Raw genomic sequence first — 25,672 nt, forward strand, 5'->3', positions numbered from 1 at the left:
GCAAAGGAGCAGAATTTTTGTTACCCATCAACGTATAGAATGTGATGTGATCCTGTTGTGCAGGTAAACAGTGTTCAGCAAAACTGGGCTTTGGGTTTTTCAGGGAGAAATGGCTACTTATATAATGGGAAGTGAACAATAGAGAGAAAAGAAAGTCTGGCAGGCAAAAGAGAGAGCATTTAGGGATGAGGAAAGTGGAAGACGGAGCCAGGGAGGGTAGGGGTTGCAAAGGCCCAGGAGGAAATGGGGAAGCATTTCCCCAACGTGTGCAATGGCAAATAAAATGTTTTACTCAACTTGTCTTGGCAATGTTTCTGAACAGCATAATGGGTGAAATCTGTGACATAACGCAATTACTTTTATTCTCTCTGGCCTTCCAAATAGTCACTTATTTGCTACTCAGCCTTTCTTAGTCCTCTCAGTTAGTGTGGAATGATTTTAGCTAATAGTAAGCATTCTGTGTTGTCTTACTGAGAATTTTTTGAAGCCTCAGTTATAAAGGTGGCATTATGTCTGGAAGGGTTGAAAAGCATTAGAACATTGTAGGTTTTTTGTTTTGTTGCTTTGGTTTTGGTTTTGGGTTGTTGGTTTTTTTTGCCTGTGTACTTTTCATAAGTGTGTGCATATGCTCTTGTCATGCATCAGTAGATGCAGTCTCTTTTCAGGGGCCCTAAGGTTGGATGGTCCTTGTGCAAATATGTTCAAGAGAAATGCAGGAATATTTTAAAATACTGTTTCTTACAGCTTTGAATTTTGTATGTCGAGAAGCTTCTCTTTTGTACACTTGTGGTCATAACTGCCTTTTCTCACAGTCCACTCCCAAGTCTGTTAAGGGCAGCACCAAGAAGGAGGGATCAAAAAGGAAGATCAACATGAGTGGGTACATCTTATTTAGCAGCGAGATGAGAGCTGTGATTAAAGCTCAGCACCCAGACTACTCCTTTGGAGAGCTCAGCAGGCTTGTAGGAACTGAATGGAGAAACTTGGAAGCAACAAAGAAAGCAGAATATGAAGGTAAATAAAAACTAAGATGCTGAACTCTTTTCTGCTTTTTTCTTCTTTCTCAACACATTCATTGCTGTTACTCAGATGACAGGTTTAATAAAAGAAGATATTTATGTTTGTGTTCTGGATGTACCTTAAAGAGAAGTTCATATTGAGAGATGACTGAAGAGGAGCAAAGAGCATGTTTAAGTTGTGTAGTGCACAACCGATAATTTAAATGTCTTTGCCACAAGTAACCAAATGAACAAAGACCAAGAAAATGGGGACAAATTAGAAGTAAAGGGGCATTAAGCCCTTGGGCTGGAAGTCAGTTGGAAAAATGGTTTGTGAAAGTTTCCTTAAAGGAGGACTGGGGGGAATTTTGGACAAGAAGCTCTTCAGAGCTGTAGCAGCAGGTAAGAAGGCTTACAGCGGAGCGGGAAGAAGTTCTTTGATTAACGGTACTTAGAGTCCTAAAAAGCTTTGGTAGAATAAAGTCAAGGATACAGAATCTGTTATGATACTGTAAATATGACCTATGGTTCAGTCTCATTATTAATCAACTGTTGTAATTGATTCTGTTGAGACACTTCATATCCTGAAGTAAGCCTAGGAGTATTTCATAGGCATGAGATACTTTAGACCTTTCTCTTTCTTTCTTTCCTACTGATATTGGTCATTGTATTTCAACTTTATTTGATTAAAATAAAATACAATTGATCCTTAACAGCAGGCCCTTACCCAAGCCAAATACATTGGCTTAACGTCCATAGTTATTACTCTAGTTAATAACGTGTCAGCACTTCCAATATAAACCCCATTTTTTAAAGCAACTGTTGCAATTTTATTGGAAGAAAATGCTGTTTTGGAAGGGAAGTTTCAACACCTTAGAAAGTTACTGCCCAATTAAGTTACAACTTTGCTTTTTCAAAAATGAAATTTGATAGGTTTTCTGCATACTCATAACTTAAAGGCAGCTTTGATCTTCAAACTAGAAATTTGCATGCTATCACTTTCCACCCTTAGCTGTCTCAGTCCTTTCCAAATGTGCAGTAGTACTGCTTTGCAATTCTGCAGAGTAATATAGCACCACTCGGCTATGTGCAAGTTGTCTTTGCAAATGCTGTGAAGTGAAACGGTAATGCTCTTTCTTTGTGAAAGTACGATGGCCTTACTTTTTCCCTGTTGTAGTTTCCTTTTACACCCTTCTAGGTGCGCGTGGTATCTTTTTATTGACAGGCCCCTCCTTACAGCCTACTTCTTAAGCAGTAGGATGGCTAGCACATCATCGCTTTCTAGCTTAGAGCAGCTTGACATCTTGCACTTCTGCAGGAAGGCATAGCTGTAACGTACTGGTAGCAACAGTGTCTCTCCACTGTGTTAATGATTGCCTAAGTGCTTCCATTTTAATCCTCTTTCTCACTGAATTTTCCAAAGCTTTTGTGTTTTGGGCTGCAGTTTCTCTAGCTTGGTGTCTGCCCAGAACTAGACTTACTTTTATTTGTTTTTGAGGGGTTGGGATGGGGTTACAAAGCATCCGAACTGTGTTTGTTTACCATGTGTGAAAGGAGAGAAGCTCCTCTCCTTCCACTGTGACGAGTCAAAATTCACGCGCTCTCTAATGTGGACGTGCACCAGGGAGCAGGGAACAGGCATGGTTTGACACCTCAGTGAAAAGGTGCCTTTCCGTGTTCTGGTGAAAAGCAGTTTGTATTTTAGATCCATTTTAACCCACTGAAAATTTCATTTGGTATATGTGCAGGGTAATAGTTGTTTTTTTAGTAATAGTTGAGCAAAGAATAGGCTGTGTTGGAAATGCCTGCGTGGCTAACTGCACTGTGAAAACTCCTCAAAATAAAATAAAATAATGCACGGGATTGAGGTGAAGGCCTGTTTTAAGGAAAAGCTCTGTTCAAAGCAGAAGGTCTCTTTCCTCTCTCTTGAGATGTGTTGGAAATGTTGTTTGAATGATCTCAAGTCCTGGCCTAAACGATTTGGGTTTATTATTGAGTATTAAGGTGAATGCTCAAGGCTGAACTTTTAGACGCCTGTTGCAGTTCCCTTTTGGCAGTGTTGTTTCATCTGTTAGTTCCATAGCAGTCACGGCATGGATAGAGACTAGGTAAAACTCAAGTACTGTCCTACGTCAGGTCCTTCTTCAAAGCTCAGCACTCCGAAGTCCGATAAAGCTGAACGCTTAACAGTAATTTCTCATTCATCAGAGTGTCTCAAGAACTTTTGCTTTTGTCTGACCATATTTTTTTAGCTGGCCAAAAGTAGGTGAGAGTCAGAACAGCTGCTTCATCTTTTTCCCAAATGCTTGCTCTGCTCTGACGAGGATTATCTCATTTTTCTACTTCAGGATCTACCTTTAAATGTCTTGTGTATTTTGTGTTCAATCACATTTGAGTTGCCTGTAGTAAATTCAGGAGTTTCTGTGCGTCGTCATCACTTCCTGAAATGACAGAAGTGAAAAGAAGGAAGGAAATGCCTTTGGAAATGAAACTGGTCTTTCAGTGTACGGAAGTAGTGCTAGAAGCTGCACGAACAGGTTCTACAAGAGACAAACGCGTGATAGACATTTGAAGTCGTATACTAGAGAAAATGAGTAACATTGGCAGGATGCATAACTTAATCTCCTTGATGAACTTCTTCTTAGCCTTTGTTTGACAGAGGACCTTGATTGCTGTTTTAGTGGCAGTTTTCATCTTTAACCAGCTGCAAGAGAACTTCTAGCCCGGCATTCACTGTTACTAAAATTTGCTGGAGATGTATGCTGCATTCATTTATTCTTTGTTGTTCCTCATTGCGTCAGTCAGATACAACGTTCAGAGTAAACAAATCGGCAGCTTGCATGCCCCCAAAGCACCTTGGGTGGGCATTCAGTGTATCTCCTTTTTTTTGTTGGCTTGGGTTTTATTTTTTTTCTTTCTTCTTCCAATGACCCTTTGCCCTTCCCTTAGTATAAAATTGTCCTCTGGTCAGATTCCCCTGCAGTAGATCTTTTGTTCTTGCAGTCACAGTGAGAAACTTGATTGAGATAATGACCAGATTCATCGTACAAAGGACACACATGACCTCCAGTGAGCAGCACAATGTGAGTTAGACATCTTCAGAAAAAAAAAAAAAAAAAAGAAAAAGAAAAAAGAAAAAAAAAAGAAATAATAGCTCAAAGGGGACCAAATGGGGAAAACAACAGAAAGAGGCAGAGAAAAATATTTTTGGTTCATCAAACTGCTGCTTGTTATGTTCCAAATACTAAGGATCTATCTACACTAGGGAAACTTTGCAAATGCTTCCCGACTTTGCCACTACTTTTCAGCTGCACCAGTAGTAAAATATATGGGGAGCCCAAGAATGAATGGGCCACCGGCTGGCACTGCTATCTGCTATTTACATCTTACTGTAGGGCACGTCTGGTAGACCTGGTGCTTAAAATTCCCGCAGCAGCTGGTAGCGGATCTACGTGAGAGCTGCTGGCCTTCACTGCAACTGGTTTAGCTGAGCCAGTGGTGTCAAAAGAGGGAATGTTTTGCCATATTTTCCTAGTGCGGACTGAGCCTAGTGCTGGGCTGCTGCTTCATGTTGGTAACACTGGTGTTATTATCAAATTTGTTCTTTGACTTTTTAAATTTTTATTTTATTATTTTTTTTATTTATTTTTTTTTTTAGAAAAAGATAAAACTTTGTGGAATATTTTTCATGAAAGGTTCTCTAAAAGTCTTAGGTGCAGCCACATGAAATCAAATCATATGCTGTATAAAAAGATTCATCTGTTCTACTTTATATTTGACTAAACTATGCCAGTGTTTGACTAGTCCTTTTTAATGAACAGATAATATTTTGAAATTCTGGGTTACAAAACAGAACTGAAAATCTAAAATACTTTTACAGAGCGGGCAGCTAAAGTTGCTGAGCAGCAGGAGAGAGAGCGAGCAGCACAGCAGCAGAATTCCTCCCCCCGGGCAGGCACTCCTGTCGGGGCTCTTATGGGGGTGGTGCCGCCACCAACACCAATGGGAATGCTCAATCAGCAGTTGACACCCGTTGCAGGTAAAACGTAGGAGCTATGACCATTTTTTCCTCATCCACTATATCAACCCCCTTCATAACTCTGAACACTCTCTTGGGTCACTTTGTTCTTACGGAAGAAAAAGCTCAACCTCTTCAGTCTTTCCTCATAATGAGTATACGTAACCACAGCAGTAGCCTGATAGTCCCACGTTACTTGCTCCAGTAGTGAGTAGCCTGTTGAAAATGCAGGCAAAAAGGGTCCTCCTTGTGCAGTAGTCCTGTTCTGTTTGTGTGCAGTCGTGTTTATTCACTCTACTTTGCAGAGTTCATGTTCAGCCCTGCTACAGCAGAAGGGGAGTGAGCTAAGTACTCTTCTAGTGTATGCAGCATCAGTGGAAGTGGTAAAGTAGGAGGCAAATTATTTATTTTTTTTTATTGTCAGGAAGGTGAGAGGCAAACAGAATCCAAACCAGATTTTAAATCCAAGCAAAAGCTTTACAGAATTGCTGATTAGACACTGGTAAGCAGAGCAGACTAGGATCTAGAGCCATTGCAGGAACAAATATGAAATGCCAACATTGCTGGTTTTATCAGGTAAATTTCAGAATAGAACTGAGTTTGGAGAACTCTTCCATAAGGTCCCTGTTGCTGGGTGTTGTGCTCGTTACCAGTCGTAATCTGACTTGAGTTCATGGGGAGTATGCTTGGAGTAAGTATTTTCAGGATCAGATCTGAAGACAATGTAGTCCACTGGAGATTCTTGTATGGGAATCGGCCATACATCAATGAGAAAATGAATTAGGTACGACCTGATAGGTGGTTTTCCTTCCCCTATTTCTAATGGGGGAATTAAAATAATTAGATTACTTCAGTCAAGGTCAAAATAGTGCCAGGTAGGTAAAAATTAGTATTTGGAGGTTTTTTGTTTTGAGTTTTGGGGGTTTTTTTAACTTTCCCTTAAGGCATTCCAATTATTCCATTTATTCTTTTGTCATTTTTCTTTTTCTTTCCCGTCTCCCAGGCTGTGGCCATATTTAGAGCTGACAGCCTGAAGCGTTTTTCATCACGGTCTCTAAATCCCTTTCAGTAAATAGGCTGCATGGATGTTTAAACTGAAGGCACATTCTTTATTTGGTTCATGGTCTCCAGATTACAAAGCATTTGTTTACGCTGAGTTGCATTTTTCTTTTTTTTTTTTTTTTTTTTTTTTCCACTTTGTTCTCGGTAATTTTCCTCTGAACTGTTTGCAGTTGGTGTGTGTTTGTGTGTGTGTGTACACGTGTCTGTGCATATATAAAGGAGAAAAAAAAGGGAGTTCTCCAGTGCTGATCTTTTTTTGTGAGTAACCTACTTCAATCTAGAATGTGTAGAAGCGTCATCCTCTTGTGGTTGTGTTTTCTTGGTTTGGTTCTTGTTTTTTTGGCATTGAGTCACTTTTCCAGTTTTTTGGAGGTAGGTGTTGATGGGCAGTAATACTTATTACTAACACTTTCTTAAAACTTTTCCAAAAATGTGCATTCTGCAAACTACACGTGCTAACTTCCTGCAGCAGCCTTCTCAAAAGCAAATCCGTATTTAAGACCATTATCTTATTCAAGCGGTTAGACATTCACGTCTCTTCACTTTGGCATTGTGAAACACTTCCTTAAAGTGGATGATCAAGTGGATCTTTTTAAACTCTTCCTATTTCTGTGGCCCATTTGAAAAACACAGTCTTTCATCTTTTAGTTTCCACAAGTCTTACTTAGAAGTATCTTACTCTGTTGAGACCTCTTTCACATCCTCCTCCATCATTTGATTGCTTTTCTCTAGTTCAGAGAACTTCTCCATCGCAGAAGTTCAGAGAACTTCTTTATGGCCCACGGGTCCAAGAAATCTGGATACCTTCTGAGATACATTTCTCTTAGTGCGCAGTGCTCTAGTTTCTTGTAAATTTAGGCATTACAAAAGTTTATTTCATCTTACATTGTTACAGTAAACAATGGGAGAACAAGTAATTTGAAAGGCATCATAAATCACAGCTGCAGGAGCTGGAAATAGTTTGCCCATGTTTACTAGTTTAAAATCAAAGTGGTAACTCATACATGGGGTATGAAAGCGGCTGCTCTTATAACCTTGTGATGAGCTACAAGAACTGATTTCTCGTGGAGATTTGATGACAACTTTATCAATCCAGCCAGTTGTTGTGAGTATTTTATTTGGAAATGTAGAAATGAGCTTTCATGGTTGATAAATACGGGTTTGTTTCATTGGAGGTTTTGGGTTTATTTTGTTTTGTTTGTTTTAAAGCTTCAGAAGTGTATGTAAATGCATTGAAGATGTGACTGCAGCTCGGGGTGCACTGGAAGTACCAAGCAGTAGCTACAGTGAAAGCCCTTTATTCTAGAGATGCTTTTGTTGTTTTTCTTCCTTTACTTTTTCCATTACAAATATGGACTTCACTATGTTAATAAAGAGGTACAGATGAGCTTCCAGATATTTGAAATAGGTACCTAAGACCTATTAAATAAGTGTCAATCTAGGTGTCCTGTGGGAAATGAAGGCTTGAGGGAGATCAGTTCTTTATTTTCTCGTTGTTTGTTCCATGTAAAGCTTTTGCAATTTCAGGTTTCTCACCTTTGTAACTCTTCCTGAGGAAGTGACAAATTTAGCTTGTATTTTGGAGCTGCTCAATCTGTTTCGATCGTGAGCTCATGACAGCTTTGTTTTCAGTCTTATTCCAGAAATCCCTGTTCTGAAAGTTTCTTTTATGAGTTACTGGGAGTGTGGCAAAGACTCAGTAGGTGGTTTCTTGGAACTATAGAAACCCAAGCAATTTTACATTTCTAAACTTACCTCATCTCTCTAGACCTGCTTCTGTCCTCTGTCATCTTTTCATTGCCTTTCCAATGCCTTTCCTTGGTTACCTGACAACGCATCCATTTAAATTAAAAAGCCTAGAAAATAGGCGAGGGTCAAGCAAGTTACATTCCAGGACCTAATAAACACAGTGCAGTTATATTGTGTAGGTTCACCTCATGGATAGCAACAAACCTGAGCCGAAACCAGAATAAGCTCTAAATTTTCTTCCCTCACGTGCAGAAGACTAAAGTTGTGAGCAGCAGCACAATACTGTCTTCATTGTAGCACTGATTTTCCTATAAAGGCACCTTGAAAACATTGTCAGTGAAATTCTGGGAGGGACTGCAGGTGCTCCTTGTAAGTCCCTTTACTTCAGTCTAGTGTCGTGAGTGTAAGTCACTGCAGCCCAGCACATCCAGTGCTGTCAGGTTTAAAATTCGAGTTACTTCCATAGTTTATACTGGAGATGGTTTAATAAAAATCACCCCTGTCACTGCCGTTAGTTTTAAGTATGCAAATGTTGTAGGGCTTTTGTGTGTTAATTTTGCATATGCACTGCAGAAAAATATATAGGTTTTTATTTTTGTTCCAGTTGAGTTTGGTCTCCGAGGTAGCCCACAAAGCAGGGCTGTATGTGGAGCTTGTGTAGTTAGTGTTGTGTTCGTAATCTGTATGCAGATGGCAGAGCTTTAAGCTGTCTTAAAATTGCTTGCGTTAGTAACATTTAATTGTGGCTGAATTTATTCCTTGTGTTAACATATATGAATATTCAGCATTTATTGCCCCATGAGAAACATACAAATACACTAAATACTAATTCATCAAAAGTATAGTGTTTCATATTTATAACTTTTTTTTATTCATTTTTGCAAGATACTAATTGTAGTATCCTCTTGCTGTACTAAAGGTGCTTTCTTATTTTTTTATTTTTTATTTTTTTTATTTTTTTATTTTGTGGATAGTGCATGTCTTACTGTGTAGATCATATTGCATGTTATTGATGCATGTTTGAAATTTGTTGTGTCCTTCAAGGCATGATAAGTGGCTATCCACCGGTGCTGCCACCTTTGCAGGGCCCAGTTGATGGCATTGTTAGCATGGGCAGCATGCAGCCACTTCACCCAGGGGTGCCCCCACCCCACCAACTTCCGCCAGGTATGCCAGGCATCCCAGGCATCCCACCACCCGGTAAGAATGTCATCCTCATTCGCTCCGTATTTCATTTTCATGTACTTGCCGTTTAACCAGTTGTTACAGAAATTATCTGCAGCTTGTTTCGGTCATAGCTTTTGTTTCTGAACATTGCAGGTTTGTTTAGCTGCAGCACACACAATGCACTGCTGAATATATGAAGTAGATGCAAAACATTGACACAACAGCATGTCCAGTATACCAGCAGGGAAAGGTTACTGGAGAAACATGATGCTGCTCCAGCAGTAGTTTTGCTCTGGCCAAAAAAACTGACAATTCTGCTTGAGTTTATCAGAGGTCTGAAAAGCTGACATCAGCCCATCCTTACGTCATTTCAACAGCATCCTTCCACTTCTCCTTTTCTTATTTAAAGTGGGCTTATAAATGAAATTTACTGCTCTCATTCCTTACTGAACTCTTTTTCAGTATGTTAATCAGTAGTCAGGCTGCACTTAAATGAACCTGGTCATGTAAGATACCTTGCCTGTTGGGGTACTGACACATGTTACCATAAAACAGTGTTCGGATTAAACCTTGTTGATAGAACAGTAACTGGAAAAATTTGGGGACAAGGTGAACTCGGTATACTATTGTGGCCAAACTTTGAATTGATTTTTGAGAGCATATCTACTACACATTTGCTATTTTTTTTGCCACACGTTTGATCAAAAGTGAGGCTGAATGAAACATATACATTTTTCCAGTGTTAACGCCATTAACGTGCCCATTATGGGGAGAAAAGTTCATCTGTCCTCTGATCCTGTTTTCTGCTGATTCATTCAGTTTTTACCTCTGATAACTCATGTACCTATTTAAAAGATGTATATCCCATATGTTCAGCAGTTAAACAAGCTGTGGACAAAAGTGGTCTCATTTGCCTCCCCCTACCCCACTTGCAACGGTGTTTATCAGAAGCTCTGTTAAGACTTTTATCTGTATGTAAATTGTTTCGGGGGGTTTTGTTTGTTTGTTTGCTTGTTTTTTTAAAAAAAATCCATTAGTACTAGGTGTGCAGCTTGCAGCTTTGCTGGTGTGTAAGATTCACCATAATGTCACGTAGAGGGAGTAGGAAAACAGCTGTGTGTCTGTGAGCCTGTCTCCAACTTACCAAGGCAGTGACATTTAGTACACATCAGCAACAGAGAAATGTTTTGGAGGTGAATCCAGGACAATGCATTTCTTTGAAGAGTTTTTCCTACTGGGGAAGTGGGCTGTGTGTATGGTGTTTAAAACTGCGAGGATATGGATTATGGAAAAAATTATGCCTGGGAATGGAGGACCACACCTGAAGTGGTGCTAAATGGGGGCTGGCTGTCCTAAGGGTGAAACCATGCTCTGGTGCTGGAAAGGTGAGGGTGCCCTTCTCCAGACGTCTTCACTTTGTGCAAAAAAAAATCCGTGCCATATTCCACAACTTGTATTATCAATGTTTTTCCTAACTCCTGGCTTGCTGTTAGTACAGATGCATTTAAAATGGGGGCTGTCATCAAATGGAAAATGCATTCAAAATATGCTTTAGAGTGCAAAATGCAGTGGCACATCTTTTGATCACTGATACAGAAATCTGCATGCAAACTAAACCCTCAGGAAGAGCATTAGTTAGTTTGCAGCTTTTCCAATGAATGAATGTGAGAAGTGGCATAAACAGAAAGAAAAGCAGCAGCAGGCATAACTTTCATTTTTTCGAACCAAAGCATCTGTATGTAAAATATAGGCACTGCATGATTCTCATTTAAATTTGTAGATTTTTGTATGTAAGACTGACATGGGTGTTACCTGCTGCACTCTTTGCAATAGGGAAAAGCCTCAATATGTTTGAGAAAAACTAACAGGTTTTATTTTTTTGAAACCTGTTTCAAATGTTCGTCAGTCTCATATATAAGACTATTTAAGGTTAACCTGCAAGTTGAGTTTTATATTAGTGAGATCTAACAGAATTTGTGCACTGGCTTGGATTTCCTCCTGCTGCGAATGTATTGCATAAAACTGAACACAAGGAAATGTTAAATGTTGCTAAAGCAAATCAGCATTTCCTTTCTTAAAGGATTCCAGGAAGATCCTGTCAAGCCAAAGGTGTATATTATAAATGAAAAGATTTAGTCAGGCAGTCACTAAGTAACGTGAAAAAAACCTGAAAACCAAAAATTAATTCACTTTGTATTTCTTTAATTAAATTAATTCAACAGGCCACATATCAATGTTTGGTAGTTGTCATGTTGGCTTTTTTTTTTTCCCCCCCCATTCAGAAACTTCTAAAGTGTTTTTTTTATTGGGGGAAAGGGGGATATTTCAATGTCGTACATCTGCTTAAAATAACTGTGAGCAATGATATCAAAGTATAAATTTTTACTATAGAAGACCAAAGAGGTATTTGCCACTGCTCTGAAATAAGACTAATTGTTTTATATTTTGGAATATAGGTGTTATAGGCCAAAATGTGTCCCCCATGGTAGGCACTCCAGCACCTGGAGCAAGTCCTTTTGGACAGCAGGTGAGTCATTTTTGCATTATTTATGAGGCTCTAAGGCTATGAATTAGCATTTTAACAACATCTTAGTTAAGGCATGTAGGGATGCACATAGCCTTTCCCAGGGAGAACATAAACCAAGTGTACACTGATGTATTTAGAACCAGTTAATATCTTACACTCGGAGTGTATGTCTGTATTTGTTGGTTGAATTGTTATTAGACTAATTAGGTTCTCCCCAGTGGGATAACTTCTGCAGTATAAGCAAGACAGTGTTTTGGTTTTTTTTCCTTCTGCTAAACTAAGTCATTTCAACACACTGTTAACCTGCTGATAATTTAGGTTTTGCATGCTTTGGTGATGCAGAGAGGATGCTGTCCACTTTCTCAGCCATTGATGAGTGGGTAAAAACTGTTTTGTTTGCTCGTGTATTTCACAAACTGATGAAGCAGATGTTCATCGGCAGTTCAGAATTTGTGAGTTTGGATGACAGTGATGATCAGATGTTCCTTCTCAGTGATTAATACAGGTGAAATGTTCAGCACATTTCCAAATTATTGACTACATTTTTGCATCATAAAGAGAAATGTGATTTTGGCTAGAGGGTGTAAAGAAAACCAGAAGCTGAGCGAGAAAGTAGTAAAGTGTGTATGTCATGACATTGAGTTATTCCAGACCACAGGATATCTGTGCTAAGAGTTCTCAGTACTGCTACTTAATCACAGTGGCGGGAATTCTTCTGTGACTGTGATTTATTTGCGTGCCTGCGATTTCTGCCTGACAGCAATTAGCATTTATTCTGTGGAAGTATCCCAGTCGTCTGAGGATCAGGGTCAATTTGGATTAGATGTTTTAGAGATCAACCCTGCACTTCACAGACCACACGGTTTATGATCCAATTAGAGAAAACATGAAATAAAAAGGAGGCAAAAGGAATAATTCGGGATAATAGGAGAGGAGAAATGGTGATAGTAATTAGAGTATGTTTACATAGATTAGAAATATGAGCAATGTTGTCTGTTAAATATGAATATGGTTTGTTTGCACTTCTTCCTGCTCTGCATCTCAGTGACCCCAACAGATAGCCCTGGCTGAAGTGGGTGTCTTCCAGGGAAATTTCCTTATGCCTTTGCTCATAACCTGTTTTGAAGCTCCATTGTATGAGGATGATCTGATGCACAGCTGTGAATCGGCTTCCCTGCAGTTCCCCCAAATGTGATCTCTCCATTGCTTTGTCGTTGCAGATAGGAATCCTTGGCCCGCCGGGACAGCAGGCACCTCCTCCGTATCCCGGCCAGAGCCCAGCAAGTCAGCCAGTTATGCAGCAGCCCACAACTCCCATGTTTGTCTCCCCTCCACCAAAGACACAGAGGCTTCTTCATTCTGAAGCCTATCTGAAATATATTGAGGGGCTCAGTGCTGAATCAAATAGTATTAGCAAGTGGGACCAGACCCTTGCAGGTAAGGCTTTTGATACAGAGTGGGATGTTTCCAGACAGAACACATGTCTTTGTAACCATTAATATTTTTTGCTTTTATGGAAAATGCTAAATAAATCTGCTGCTTATTTAATAAAATGTACGTATGCAAGTAATTGTTAAAAACAAATCAACAGACTGGGAATATATATGTTATCAGCAGGGTAATTCAATTGATGTTGTATAAATCTAAGAATCAATTGTGTGGGCTTAAATACTAGGGGTAAAAGTTATACTGTAGAATTATATTCACCTTTCTCTAGAAAAATTGTGGTGAATATCAAAGCCAGTAGGTAATTGGACCATTTCTTGACCTTCCAGCACGAAGACGAGATGTCCACTTATCAAAAGAACAAGAGAGCCGACTCCCTTCACACTGGTTGAAAAGTAAAGGGGCTCATACCACAATGGCCGATGCATTATGGCGTCTGCGAGACTTGATGCTACGAGACACCCTTAATATCCGTCAGGCGTACAACATAGAAAATGTTTAGTCACATAATTGCTTCTTTCTTTGATACTGGCATATAAGGAGTTTTGTGGAACAATAGCTGTTTTAGTTACTGGGTGGGGAGAGATAACCAACAATAATTTGTATTGCATTTTACTGTACATTGCAAGACCATTTTTATATAAGGACACTTTTAATAAGCATATTTCACTTTTTGTTATATTAAGTTGACTTTATCAAATACACGGATTTTTGCATATGTTTCCTTTGTTTGAAAGGCGATTTCATAATTGGTTAAGTGTAGTCAAGGATTCATCTTTCTTATACTTTATTGCTGAGAATCTGATGCCATTGTTTTTATATAAAAGAAAAAAAAGAAAACAAGTATTTACAGCTTGGTACAGTGGAATGTGAAATTAGTCATAGTTTACATCTTAGAAGAATGTGTGTACATGTGCTTGTGTGTGCTAGCCACTTCCAGCAGAAATCTTGCTTGGATGTGAACAGAGGGGATCTCTTAAAAGAAGATAAAGGTAAGATGTGCATTGATGCTAGGGAAAAATGACATTTCAAGTCAGTACCGAGGCAGCTGAGTGGGCCACAGCAATCATGGAAGTGCTAGTGTGGACGGGACAAGGGTGTCTTGACCGCTAATGTTGTCCAATCCTGTCCAGTTATTTAATTGTGTAGCCAAGGCCATTGTGATTCTAAATCAGTAACAGAGTACATGTGCTGGCATGCCCTTAGAAGGTGAAATGTTTCATCTACCATGACCTGCTTTAGGGTTTCTGTGATGTCCCTAACACTGAGCAGTGGGAAGGGGAAGCTTCCTCCCTAAGCAATTCTGTCTGCATGTGCGAAAGGCATGCGGAACTTCGAACCAGTTCAGGTCTTGGAAGGTAAGTTAGAGGAGAAGGCAAGTTGAGTTGTTTTGTTAGTGAAGTAACGTAATGTTTTTAAATTCACACATATTCTGTTAATGATTGGGCATTGTAAGACATTTTTGTATGCTTTCTTTTAAGTGTATTGATTCACCCTAATGAAAGTTTTGCAATGCAAAATTTGAGAGAAATTTGACACTTAAATTAACTTTAAAGTAAAATACTAATGTATGGTATGTGTAAGTTTAGCATACCCAGTACGCTGGAGAAATAGAGTACTTTGATTGCAGCCTTCAGAGGGTTTGGGGTGGTTTTTTTTTTTTGTTTTTTTTTTTTTTAGCTAAGTCAGGACGTATAGACTCTTCTTGCCAAATTCCAAGGTTGTGACTGCCTTCTGCTAAAGACTTACCTGTCCTCGTAACTAACCAACCTTTTGGACTGCAAAGTTATTTGTTTAAAGGTAAATCCTTTCATGTATTTACTTGTAGAAAAAGAATTAATACTTTTAGATTGCATTAAGTAACTGGGAAACCTATATTAATTTGAAAAAATTGTTGGCAGGAATGTAGTCACTGCAGCTCAGCCCAAAAGAACTGATTTACTGATACACTTCATCTTACTGGTGGAGATGTTCATCATGTGGAAATGTTTTTTAAAGTCTAATAGTACAGAACATTTTTATTTGAGTACATTTGGCAGAAGGTTAAGTATTTTTCTTCAGATACTGGCTATCTTGAGTTCTGTTTTGCTGAAGTAATTAATACTGATGAGGGAAATGACATGTGCAAGTATAAACTGTTATTTAATTTTACTGGCTAATTCCTCTCCCTCTCCTATTGTAATCCTCCAGTCATTGCATAGAAAACCATGTAATTACAAATAGGCACTTAAGGACAGTTTAGGTCAGATGTGCAATGGTTGTGAAGAAAATGAAACTAAGCAACCTATAGGGAAATTACAGTTTTGAACTCTACAAGTAGCACACCTGTGGTACAGAAATTCTTTACTGGCCTTTGTAAATGACCAAGTTTATTTAATAAAGTAGAAACTGAGTAGTCTTAGACCACCCCCATGTATACAGTATCATCTTAAAATGTGCTTAAATTACCATAGGCTTTGCAATTTTTAGCCACAAAGACAGGACGTTGAAGTGAATGAGGCAACAAATCCTAGTGTTTGAGTATTTGGAACTATCATGGATTGTACTAATACACCACCAGATTCTCCTGCTTCTCAGCATTAACAAAAATTACACCAAAGAACCTGGGATGGATTTTAGTTAAGTTATTGTTTTATTTATTTTCTTTTGAGGACTGGATGGGACTCCCTTTGGAGCCTGTATAACTCAGATGTTTAATTTATCTGAAGGTCAGTGATGAGCAGACTTGCAGCACTGGCTCGCTCCTGCCCGAGCAGCCGAAGCCCTACTTTCACTGCTCGTTGTGGCCCAGGAGCAAGAGATTGGAAGTGCAAAAGAAACCTGGGTCCTCCCGCAAGGCAGTGCAGAGCACTACCGCTAAGCCACTGGACTGGCCCTAATCAATTATTTTAAGCTTTATTTATTTCAAAATCATGTCTCTGTATATTGGAGGCATTTCAGCCGATTGCAGTAAAATTTAGGATATAATGGCTACAGTCTAGAATTCAAAACCAGCAAAAGAAACTGTTTTCTGACTCTGGTTTAAAAAAAAAAAAAAAAAAAAAAAAGACATGTCTGTCTGTCTTTCTCTTTCTCTCTCTTTGTGGGTGTTTGAACCCCTCATTTGTTTTCCACTGCCATTCATTGTACTGGCGTAAACAAAACTTTCATATTAAAATAAAAGTATGTATGGGAAATGGTTGGCTTCTGTGAGAGTGGAAAATAGATTAATCTAGGACCGGTATTTTCATAAACCAGTTGGAGACGACTAATAATTACCTGTTCTCTTCCTCAGTCCTTCCCTTCCATGAGAAAATTTACTGTTTGTGTAAAAATTCAAAACATTGATGTTGGTGACTTTTTTTTTTTCAGCGTATGTTTTCGGACCTGGTTAATCCATGCTTGGCTTTTCATTAGATCTTGTACTCCTGAAGGTTAAGCTGCTAACCAGGTTTATAACATGTATGTACCATCACTTTGTTTACCTGAGTCTTTTTAATTTGAATAAAAATAGTTTGCAAAGTGTTTTGGATTAACCAGGTTTGGGTGTCCCATCAAGACTTTTGTTAGGATTATTTCAAGTAATTCTGGCTGTTGCTGATCCAGATTTTATCAAGTCCTTGGTATGTGTGTGCTTGTGTTTGGGTAAAGAATCCTTTCTATATTGTCCTGTGTATTGCAAGATGTGCCTGGTAGGTGCTAAGAACAGTGATGCTGCAAAGTATCGTTGAAAATTGAGCTATAAGGAGCATGAACAGTAAACCTGGAAAAATATGTGACACATTGGGAAAAAGCTGAGTGGAGATGATAAGATTCAGTCAGTCCTAGTTGCCCCCACATTAATTGCTTTGAAAATAAACAGCAAGCCTTAATTTCATACTGGAAGTTAACCTCATTCAGGACTCTCTTTTATGTAGCTGTATAATAAAGGAAATTAGAACAGTAATATGGAAAAAAGGCATCTTTTACACAATAAAATTAAAAACCAGAATAGAAATTTTCTTTATTACCACAAACGGCAAGAAAAATAAAGTGGTATCAACCTCTCGAGTCTCAAAGTGTCTCTGACGTACAATTTACAAAGAGCTATTTAAACAACCAGAACAGATAGCATTGTATTTAATAAACATGCATTCATGCTTTGGACCTGGGGGATAAACACCGCCTGTCACGCAGGCTGCCAGCTTTACAGAACTTCCGTCTTTCTAAAATTTGATGGTGGATGGTGCAGTTGCACAGAGGAGACTTAAGTCTAATCATCCTCCACATCTTGTTTGCTCAGTCTGAGATACTGAAGATCATCTGTAGATGTACATAGCCCCCTCTCGACTGCAAATGCACTAAATTGGAGCGGTGCTTCAAAATGGCTGGGTACTTTGAACATGAAGTAAGAAATGGATCTGATTCATTGATATGTGTGAAATATTCTGGTTAATAAAATAAACCTCATATTCCTTTTGCTTACTGCATTTTCCAGCAAGTGTAATTCAGTCGTCATACAAAGAAATGAAAGGACAGCTGCTGCAGTGCAGTAGGATCTGGTGATCCTGGATAAAGAGATTCCCAGTCTCTGTCAGGCCTCAGAGACACAGCGGTCTCCTACAGTCAGTCCTTCCTGCGCCAAGAGGGATCAGAAATGCAGTGCAGAGGTCGGGCTATGCAGATTATCATCTGTTAAAGGAGGCAGCAGGAAAGACATGAAAAGAAACAGAGAAGAATGCACTGAATTGCACACAGAACCAGTAACCGGTGTGGCTCAGCCCAGTTTCAGCTAAGCACGATGAAAGCCTTGGACAAAAATGGTGAAGGGTGGTCGATCCTTCATGAAGTCTGCAACTGTCTCTGCAGGGAGTGCCCAAATTCAGTTTCCATTGGGTGATTTTTGGAAGGACTATAATTAATCCTCATGCTTGTTGCGAACATCCAGTAACACCAACATCCAGTAACAACTTAAGGAAATTCCTCGGGACCAGTCATCCCACCAGTGCCTGTTGCAGATTTTTGGACCTTTCTCGGAAGGAGCTGGGGCTGGCCATAACCAGAGCACAGGTCCAGTTTTGTATCAGTATATGAAGCCCAAAGTGAAAGCTCGCCTCCACTGAAGATAGCAAAAGTTTTGTTCCAGGGAAGAATTCACCAATACATAATAGATGACTATTTTTTCCTTTTTCTACTCTTGAAAAGCTGGGACAAAACTCTACTGCACCCCTGTGCCAGGGAGGAGGACAGGCTGGGCACATGCATGCTTCCTTTACCAGAACTTGAGTACTTCCCTGGCTCACCACGGGTTTTTCAGCAGGCAGCATCCTTGGGTGCACAACAGCAGGGAAACGATCAACACACAGATGCATTCTTTCCACAAAATCATTCTGAATGGGCGGTGAAATTGTGCCTTCTCTAACGCTGGAGTGGTGAGCAGCATTGCTCGTACATAAGTATCACTGATTGTTCGCAGATGACTGTTTACTGAGTTGAAGTTTTCCATGCTTGCTACCTATATTGGCCCAACTTCTACAATTTGGAAAGCTTTCAGCAGAAATGCTTTGTCAGTTCTCAAAATCTCCTGCTGTGGCCGCTGCAAAGTGAACACGAGACCACTGTTCGTAGATGCTAAGCTGCGTTCTGGGCTGACATCAGATGAACTCCCTGAAGAAGGAACGGATGTGCTCAACCCCAGAACTGGCAGGGGCTCAGCAGCACTTAAAATGAAAGCTGTGTTCCTGGCTTGCTCCTGCAGTGCATAACAGCAGCAGCCGTGTGTTCCCGGTGCTGGCCTGAGCTCTGAGCCGAAGGAGAGTTCTTGCTTCCTCCCTGTTGCCCACCACCACAGCAGACAGATGGGGGGGAAGCTGGAGGGCAGGAAGGAAACGGGGAGATGAGAGCCAGAAGGAAGATGGGAAAGAGATGGCTGGTGAAGGCAAAGAGCACAGAAGTAGGAGTCAGCAGGGATAAAACTGAGAAACCAAATTAAGACCTTGGTTGCTGAAGATTGGGTGTAGATTAAAATTGATACTAAATCCCCAAGTGTGCTTGGTACTGGAATGGGCTGGGCACTGGGTCCTTCCAGCTACTCTTATTTCCAGCATTAGCAAGAGACTGGCAAAATCAAAGAATGCAGAAGGATCAGCACTAGCAAACATGTTGTGGAATGAAGAACACAGTTCAGATTTCTGAATGTCAGGCTTCATCTTCTGTCACAACAGATCTGTGTTGCGTGAAATGGTACAATGCCAGCTTGGAGAAGGATGTTATTCCTGCACTGGTCACAAAGACCAGTGACACAGAACTCCCTGACACCAGACTAGTGAGTGACTGCAGCCTGTCTCACTTTCTGTCTACCTAGCTGGAGACACCCAAGATATCTTCCAGACATGCCTGGTGCTCTCAGCTGCAAATGGGAAACAGTGCTGCAAAATCAGCAAGAGCTCTCAAATGAAAAATTGGACCTTGACTCGCTGATGGCTGTGAAACACTCTGCTACTATTACAGGAATGCTTAAGGGAAGCCACAGGAAGTTTTCACACCAGGCTCCCGAGTACTGAGAAGTAACTAGGGCACAGGGCTCTTTCTTAAAAAAACAAAGATATTGAAAAACTTATTTGTTTTATGGAAACCAAGCACAAGAGAGTTCCAAAAGGCTCAAGAAATAAAGGCAGATGGAGCTAAAGTTCAGCAAAATTCAAAATCTGGCTTCTTATTAATGCTTTATTCTTTAATGTGTTGCTACAGTCAGGATTTACTTCAGTGCAATGATCGGTGACTGCAAAAAGAAGCTTGCACATGAGTTTTTGAACTTGGGCTCTACTTTGGAACCAAAGTAAAAATTTAGGTTCTTATTACTTCTGAAATAGAGGTTTTCCCCAAGTAATTCATTTGCTGAGCAGTCAAAATACACAGTGGCACAGTCATATCTTTAATTCTGTGACAGTTTTTTATCTCCTGAAAAAACAGTAGCACTAGTCCTCCAGATCAAGTCCTTGGAAGACACAACACAAAGTACAGCAGTTACCCTCTGCTTGCCAGTTGAGTACTTGCACTGTAACATCTTCAGAACAGCCATTGTGTCTTTCGTTCATGAAAACTTGCTTCTGTGGAAAAAGGCTGTTGGGAGTTAGCATAGCAATGCATGTAAGTATACGAATTCCCTCAGGGTTGTTTTTAGGCTGATCTTAAGAATTGGCTGCTTTGTGGAACCCTCAGCATATACATGTACCATCAGAAATAAAACAATTGCATTAACGTACGATCCTCACTGATTATACTGCACCAGTCACCCTAATGCATAGTCACTGACATGCTCCCCCGCACCTGAAAGCTGGCATCACTGCATTAGGAGTAAAAGCTGTCTAGGGTATAGCAGTTAGCTCTCTCTTCCTTCTTTGGGGAGACAGGAGTCCTGCAAACAGAATTCAGGTTCTGTTTTGCCCTCAGCTCAGTTCATTGTTAGAGTAGCAACAATGGGTATTACAGCACTTGTAGACAGTGGAGCCTGAATGCACGGATGACTTTCCAAACAGTGTGGGCTGAGTAAACACTGAGCAGTAAGTCAGTCTTCTTTTTATCTAGTTAAAATTATGCCACATTGGAAAGAAAACAAATCAGATGCCAGAGCAGTTTCTATCAGTACAAAGGAAACTAACTAAAAATTACTATTTCCATTGTGCTGAGATACTGTGTACGCAATATGTAACATTTCTTTCCTGTTGGTCTTGTCACAAGAATGGTGTCTTATCAAGCGAAGAAAAGCAGTAGCCAGACTCTCTTTACTCAGTTTAGTTTATTTAAAAGTACTAAACAAACATTAAATAAGTGGCAGAGGCCTAAACACAATTAACTTTTTCACTACTGTATTTGGCTTAAATACAAAATATTAAAGATATGGAGTAGATGGAAATAGAATAAAACTGCCAAAACCATCCGAGAGTGTATTACACAAACTTGTGGATTACAGTTCATCTTGCAGAGACAAAATCTTCCCCTACCATCAACGTGGCAGTAATGCTTCTTTGGTATTAATACAGTTGAAGCATTCAGGACCTTCCCCTTGAAACGTTTCAGCTAAAATTCATTTTTTTCCATCCTTGCCTCGTACTGTCTTTCAGATCGTTTCCTACGGTAAACGTCATCTGCCAGAAAAAATTTTTTTTACATTAGTGTTTTCCAAGTGCAAGATAGTATTAAATGTACGAAGCCTGTCATCTCTTCTGAAACTTTTCAATCCATTTTTCTCTTACACGCACTGACTGACAGGCAACTGAAAATTCAAGCCAACACAAATCCTTATTACCACTTAAAAATAGCTCATGTTCTCCCTCCCATCCAGGCTAAAGTTCTTCCCATCAGTCCTGATGAAGTGTTTTTATAGGAAAACTAAGTTTCCAGTGTGATACGGTCATTCTTGTCTACTTTCCCATGAGGGTAGTTAAAAATACAAATGCCCAAACTAGCTGAAGCCAAAGGGAAATTAAATTATAGGCACAAAGTCAATGCCTGAGGACTGCCAGCATGGCTTCAATATTTTAGCTTTTTTTTTTTTAAATAAACAAAACACAGGAATATACCCACCTACATAGTCTTCCTAGTCGTTCTTCCTGCCTCCCCTCACCCTGATCACCCCTAAATATCCCTCACCAAATAAAATCTCTCACTGACAAAAGAAAGAGGTTACCGGTCTTGTACACTGTCACTTTGCATGGATTATGGAGCAGTAATAAGGCTAAACTGCACAATTATTATTACTGTAGTATAGTATCATTTAGGCATAGCAATTTTTTTTTCTGCATGAAAATAAGACTCGAGCTGAAATATAATGGCTGCTACACAGAGGTAGTGTTTTAGTTTCTAACATGACTTTATTACCATACAGGTATGCCTCAGAAATACTAAACTGAAACCACAACAAACCCAAGCCTTCAGAAGTGAGCAAAGAAGCAATTTTGTTTGCAGTGATTTTGTCAGCTATGGAAATTGTATCAAGCTGTTTTATTCTGCAGGAGACTCAACTAGATTTCCCATGAAAATGAGAATATTCTCATATAACATAGAGTAGAGCTGATGCTTTTTCTGAAATACACAAAAATTTCTAGCAAGGTTTCTTAAAGGGAAGAATGCCACATTAAAACTAAATGCTTTAACTTCTAGAAACTAAGTGCCATTAGCTAAGTTCATGACTCATTTTCATACTTCTTTTTCAGTTAAAGAAAGTCACATTTCAGATGAACCCACACCTACACTTAAATTCTGACAACCCTGGTGAGTCTTTTTCAATGTAAAAATATCTAATTTAGTATTCTAAACCCAGGTTTTTTTGTTTGTTTCTGCCCAGTGTCTTCTGCTAGGGAGGCAGAATCTGGAGTGTCACATCCTGCACTAAAGAGAGAGGTGGTTGACTTGCTGATTGAAGTCCTCCGGGCGAGGACCCCACCCTCAGCCCCCGCTAACCTGTTGTTGTTAAGGGGAACCGCCTCCGTTGTTCCCCGCTAGCAGGTGCTGTGGCACCGGGTACCGGAGCAGAGCGGGGCGGCTCCGGCACCGCCGGGAGGGAGGGAGGGGGTGCTGGGGGGCAGCGGTGACTCAGCAGGGACCGGGCCTCCTCCTGCCGCCCCCGCTGGGGACCAGCCGCTGCGGCGCGGCCCTCACTTACAGAAGGTCTCCTTGCCGATGCGGACGTTAATCATGAACCACTCCATCGCTCCCCCGAGGAGGAAGAAGAAGGGCAGGAACCTGTAAACGCCGAAGCGCTGCTTCCCAGGCACCAGCTGCAAGAGGCGTTTCACCCTCTTGCTCACCAGCATGATCGGGGCGGGATCGGCGCCCTCAGCGCTTCACGTACAAGGAAGAAAACGGGGAGGGGGGGGGGGGCGTGTGAGATGCGGGACGGGACGGACAACAGCCCACAGCACCTCGCGGTCAAGCCGCGACCGGGAGGCCAAGCCCGCTGTCGAGAGCCCCAGGCGCGGGGCCGCACTCCCCCCACTTCCCCCTTACGCTGGCGGGGGGATAAGAAGCGGGGGGCCCGGGCCCAGCTTCGCCCCCCGCAGCCAGGGCGGGCGGGCGGGCGGGTGGGTGGCAATAGCGGCCCCCCGCCCCCTCCTCCCCGGCCCGGCCCGGCAGGAGCGCGCAGCCAATCAGCGCTGCACCTGCCGCGCGACCCCGGGCCGCGCGCCCCTCACCTCCGGCGCGGGCTCCCGACCCTGGAAGCAGCCGAACGGAAGGACGTGTCGGCACCCACGTGACCCCGCCCGGGGCGGCTCGCCTCGCCTGATTGGCCGGGGCGGGGCCGAGGGCTGGGGCTGGGGCGGGGCTGCAGTGAGGGACCGGAGCGCGGCGCGCGGAGCCCGCCCGGCCCCGTCGCCCTCAGCCCTTCTCCGCGGGCGGCCGCCGAGCGCCGCCCCCCCGGGCCCCTCTCGGCCAGGCGGGGCGAGGCGCGGCCCGGCCCCCTCGCACCGGGCGGTGGGGATTGGCCGCCCGGCGGGTGCCGCCGCGGGCCGGGGCCGGGGCGGCGGGGAGCGGAGCGGAGCGAGCGGAGCCAGCCCCGGCCGTGTGCGGGCTGCCCCGAGGCTGCAGCGTCCGGTGGGACCATGGCGGCGCTGGGCACGGCGGCGCTGAGGAGGGGCAGCGGCGCGGCCCCCCGGCTCCTCGCCGTGGCCGTCTCCTGGCAGAGCTGCCGCCCCAAAGCCAGCCAGTGCCCCGGGGACGGCGGCCACGGGCAGCCCAGGGACCACCACCCGGCGGCCCCCGGCAGAGCTCGGCGCGGCGCCGAGCCCGGCCCCGCCGCGGGCAGCCAGCCCCTCCCGGCCGAGGGAGCCGACACCAAGACCTACTTGTGGGCCAGGTACCACGAGATGAAAAAGCTGGTGTACGGTAAGGGCCGCCTCTGGGCGCTGGGACTGCCACGTCCTGCCGGGCTGGGGCTTTGTCCTTTTTTTTTTTTTCCTCCTTTTTTTCCCCCTCTTTGTATCTTGGTGCCTTTCCCCGCGCTGCAGAGCTGGGGATGTCTCCATCTCTGTGCAGCTGCCGGGGCGAGGAGCCTTCTCCCTAGCAATGCCATCTGCACGCCTCATCGCCCGGGACCCTCTGGCACGGTTTTATTTCTGTTGAAATCTAGCCCTGGTCTTCCTCTCCCCATCCCGGGCTTCCCTCTGTGAACATCCCTCGGCTGGTCTCAGCGTTTCAGGACATGCAGAGTACGTGGGGTTCTTCACAACTGCCCCCCCTAAGGTGGATATCGTCATGGCGAATGGTCTAAATGAAGAGCTTGTTGCATTTTTCTCTAATTTGCCATTGGTTGACATAGGGAAAGGTGGTTAGACTAGGACAAACAGTCACGTTGACTGATGTGGTGAGGAGTCCAGGGTCCAACTTGTAACTCGCCATTGGCACAAGGGTGAGCGTGGAGAAGAGTGATGCTACAGCTGCTAGGACATCTCCTGATCCTGAGCTCAGTTTGTGTGGCAGATGCAAAACACCTTTTATTCATGTGTGCGTGCGTGCGTGCATGTTTTTGCTCCTCTGACCAAGAAGTTACCTGCCTCTGTCAGGTAGGTTGACGTCCTGCTAAACGAGGAAAAAAAACTCATGCCGATCACCAAATCTGTGCATACGTAGAACAGGATTGTGGTCTTTTTGGCAGCAGCAGATCTCCACTGTATTAAACTCTCCTAAAGATGTGAAAGAATAGCTTTCATGGCATAAGGGCAGGGAACTTTTTCCTGCTGGTTTCTTGATTCTTGGAATGCTGAAGGTGAGCACTGTAGAGAGCTAGGAAGTGTGACTTTGTGTCTGCTGTTAAATAGCTCTCCATTAGCTTTTGTTTATCTAAGGGTTTGGAGAAGGACGGCAGCCAGCCATAGGCATCTGGAAGAACCGTCTCGCTGTTCTGAGATTGGCAAGTTCTGTCATTCCTTCCTCCCTCCTTCCAGTACACGAGATTTGACATGAAATCTAAAGTCCTTCATGATGCACAAATGTAAAGGAATTGGCTGCTGATCCGTTGGGTGCTCAGCCTGCTGCATTCCAGCTTTTGGAGGATGTGGCCTCCTTTGGCTGAGCCACTGAAGGCAGTACAGGGTGCTGACAGAGGACTGCAGCTTCATGTTAAGTCCCTGCTCCAAGACTGAGTTGTGGTTTTAGCCCCACTGCTTGAAAGAAATTCCAACTTGCAAGACTTGTAATGGTGTTTGGGCCTTAATATCCTCAATGACATTTTTTTTTCTTTTGCATAATGGTATTGAAACCATAAATGACGACATGTTAATAGGCTGTGTCATGCTCTCTTGGGAAAATGCTCACTTTATTATGTGACAGACTGTGAAGTTTGTATTCACATAGTTACACTTTGTTGGGATGCAAGAGATACGGTTGTTACTGGAGATGGAGAACTGATCAGCAAGACTAAATGCAAAATGAAGTTAGGTGAGGTAGCCCATGTGTTAGAGAGCAGAGTCTTTACAAACCTTCAGGTAACTATTAGACATGGTAAATAAGAAGGCCCATGTTTGTTTAAAGAACAGCTCCCCAAACCAAAATTTCAAGACTGTGCTGTTATTCAAGTCTTGTCAAGAAGAGGCATAAACAAAGTTGGTCCGAGTTGGTTTTAATTGTTGCTTTAACTGAGTTGTGCAAAACGTGGCATCAGTCTGTTCCTTTGTTCTTGATTTCTAACTCTGATGTAAAAGTGAATGTCTGTGGTTGGGTTATGGATTTGAAAACATCGTCATGTCTCAA

General features: G+C 42.1%; 3 protein-coding genes across 12 annotated transcripts in view; 2 read left to right on the top strand and 1 right to left on the bottom strand.

Moving 5' to 3' along the window:
- The window catches only part of PBRM1 (polybromo 1), a 64,171-nt gene extending 50,484 nt beyond the window's left edge, over positions 1–13,687 (top strand). For 5 of the 10 annotated variants that reach the window (XM_075514211.1, XM_075514214.1, XM_075514212.1 and 2 more), the window contains exons 26-31: positions 813–1,014; positions 4,879–5,037; positions 8,872–9,027; positions 11,451–11,521; positions 12,742–12,958; positions 13,297–13,687. In XM_075514211.1, the coding sequence (XP_075370326.1) occupies positions 813–1,014; positions 4,879–5,037; positions 8,872–9,027; positions 11,451–11,521; positions 12,742–12,958; positions 13,297–13,469 (978 nt within the window). In that variant the 3' untranslated portion in view covers positions 13,470–13,687. The remainder of the gene's footprint in view (positions 1–812; positions 1,015–4,878; positions 5,038–8,871; positions 9,028–11,450; positions 11,522–12,741; positions 12,959–13,296) is intronic. The other 5 variants (XM_075514217.1, XM_075514218.1, XM_075514219.1 and 2 more) reach the window with 3 other exon arrangements.
- A 7,017-nt stretch (positions 13,688–20,704) lies between these two features.
- On the bottom strand, positions 20,705–23,145 carry UQCC5 (ubiquinol-cytochrome c reductase complex assembly factor 5). Its single transcript, XM_075514232.1, has 3 exons — positions 23,119–23,145; positions 22,590–22,768; positions 20,705–21,072 (listed from the first exon to the last, which is right to left on the bottom strand). The coding sequence occupies exons 2-3, from the start codon at positions 22,738–22,740 to the stop codon at positions 21,005–21,007; spliced, it is 219 nt and encodes a 72-aa protein (XP_075370347.1). The 5' UTR covers positions 22,741–22,768; positions 23,119–23,145; the 3' UTR covers positions 20,705–21,004.
- Positions 23,146–23,329: 184 nt separating this feature from the next.
- Positions 23,330–25,672, top strand: part of NT5DC2 (5'-nucleotidase domain containing 2) — a 29,194-nt gene continuing 26,851 nt past the window's right edge. Inside the window, exon 1 of the mRNA XM_075514226.1 lies at positions 23,330–23,809. Coding sequence (XP_075370341.1) covers positions 23,527–23,809 — 283 coding nt within the window. The 5' untranslated portion in view covers positions 23,330–23,526. The remainder of the gene's footprint in view (positions 23,810–25,672) is intronic.

This window comes from Mycteria americana, chromosome 11 (assembly GCF_035582795.1).
Source record: "Mycteria americana isolate JAX WOST 10 ecotype Jacksonville Zoo and Gardens chromosome 11, USCA_MyAme_1.0, whole genome shotgun sequence".
Taxonomy (NCBI): domain Eukaryota; kingdom Metazoa; phylum Chordata; class Aves; order Ciconiiformes; family Ciconiidae; genus Mycteria; species Mycteria americana.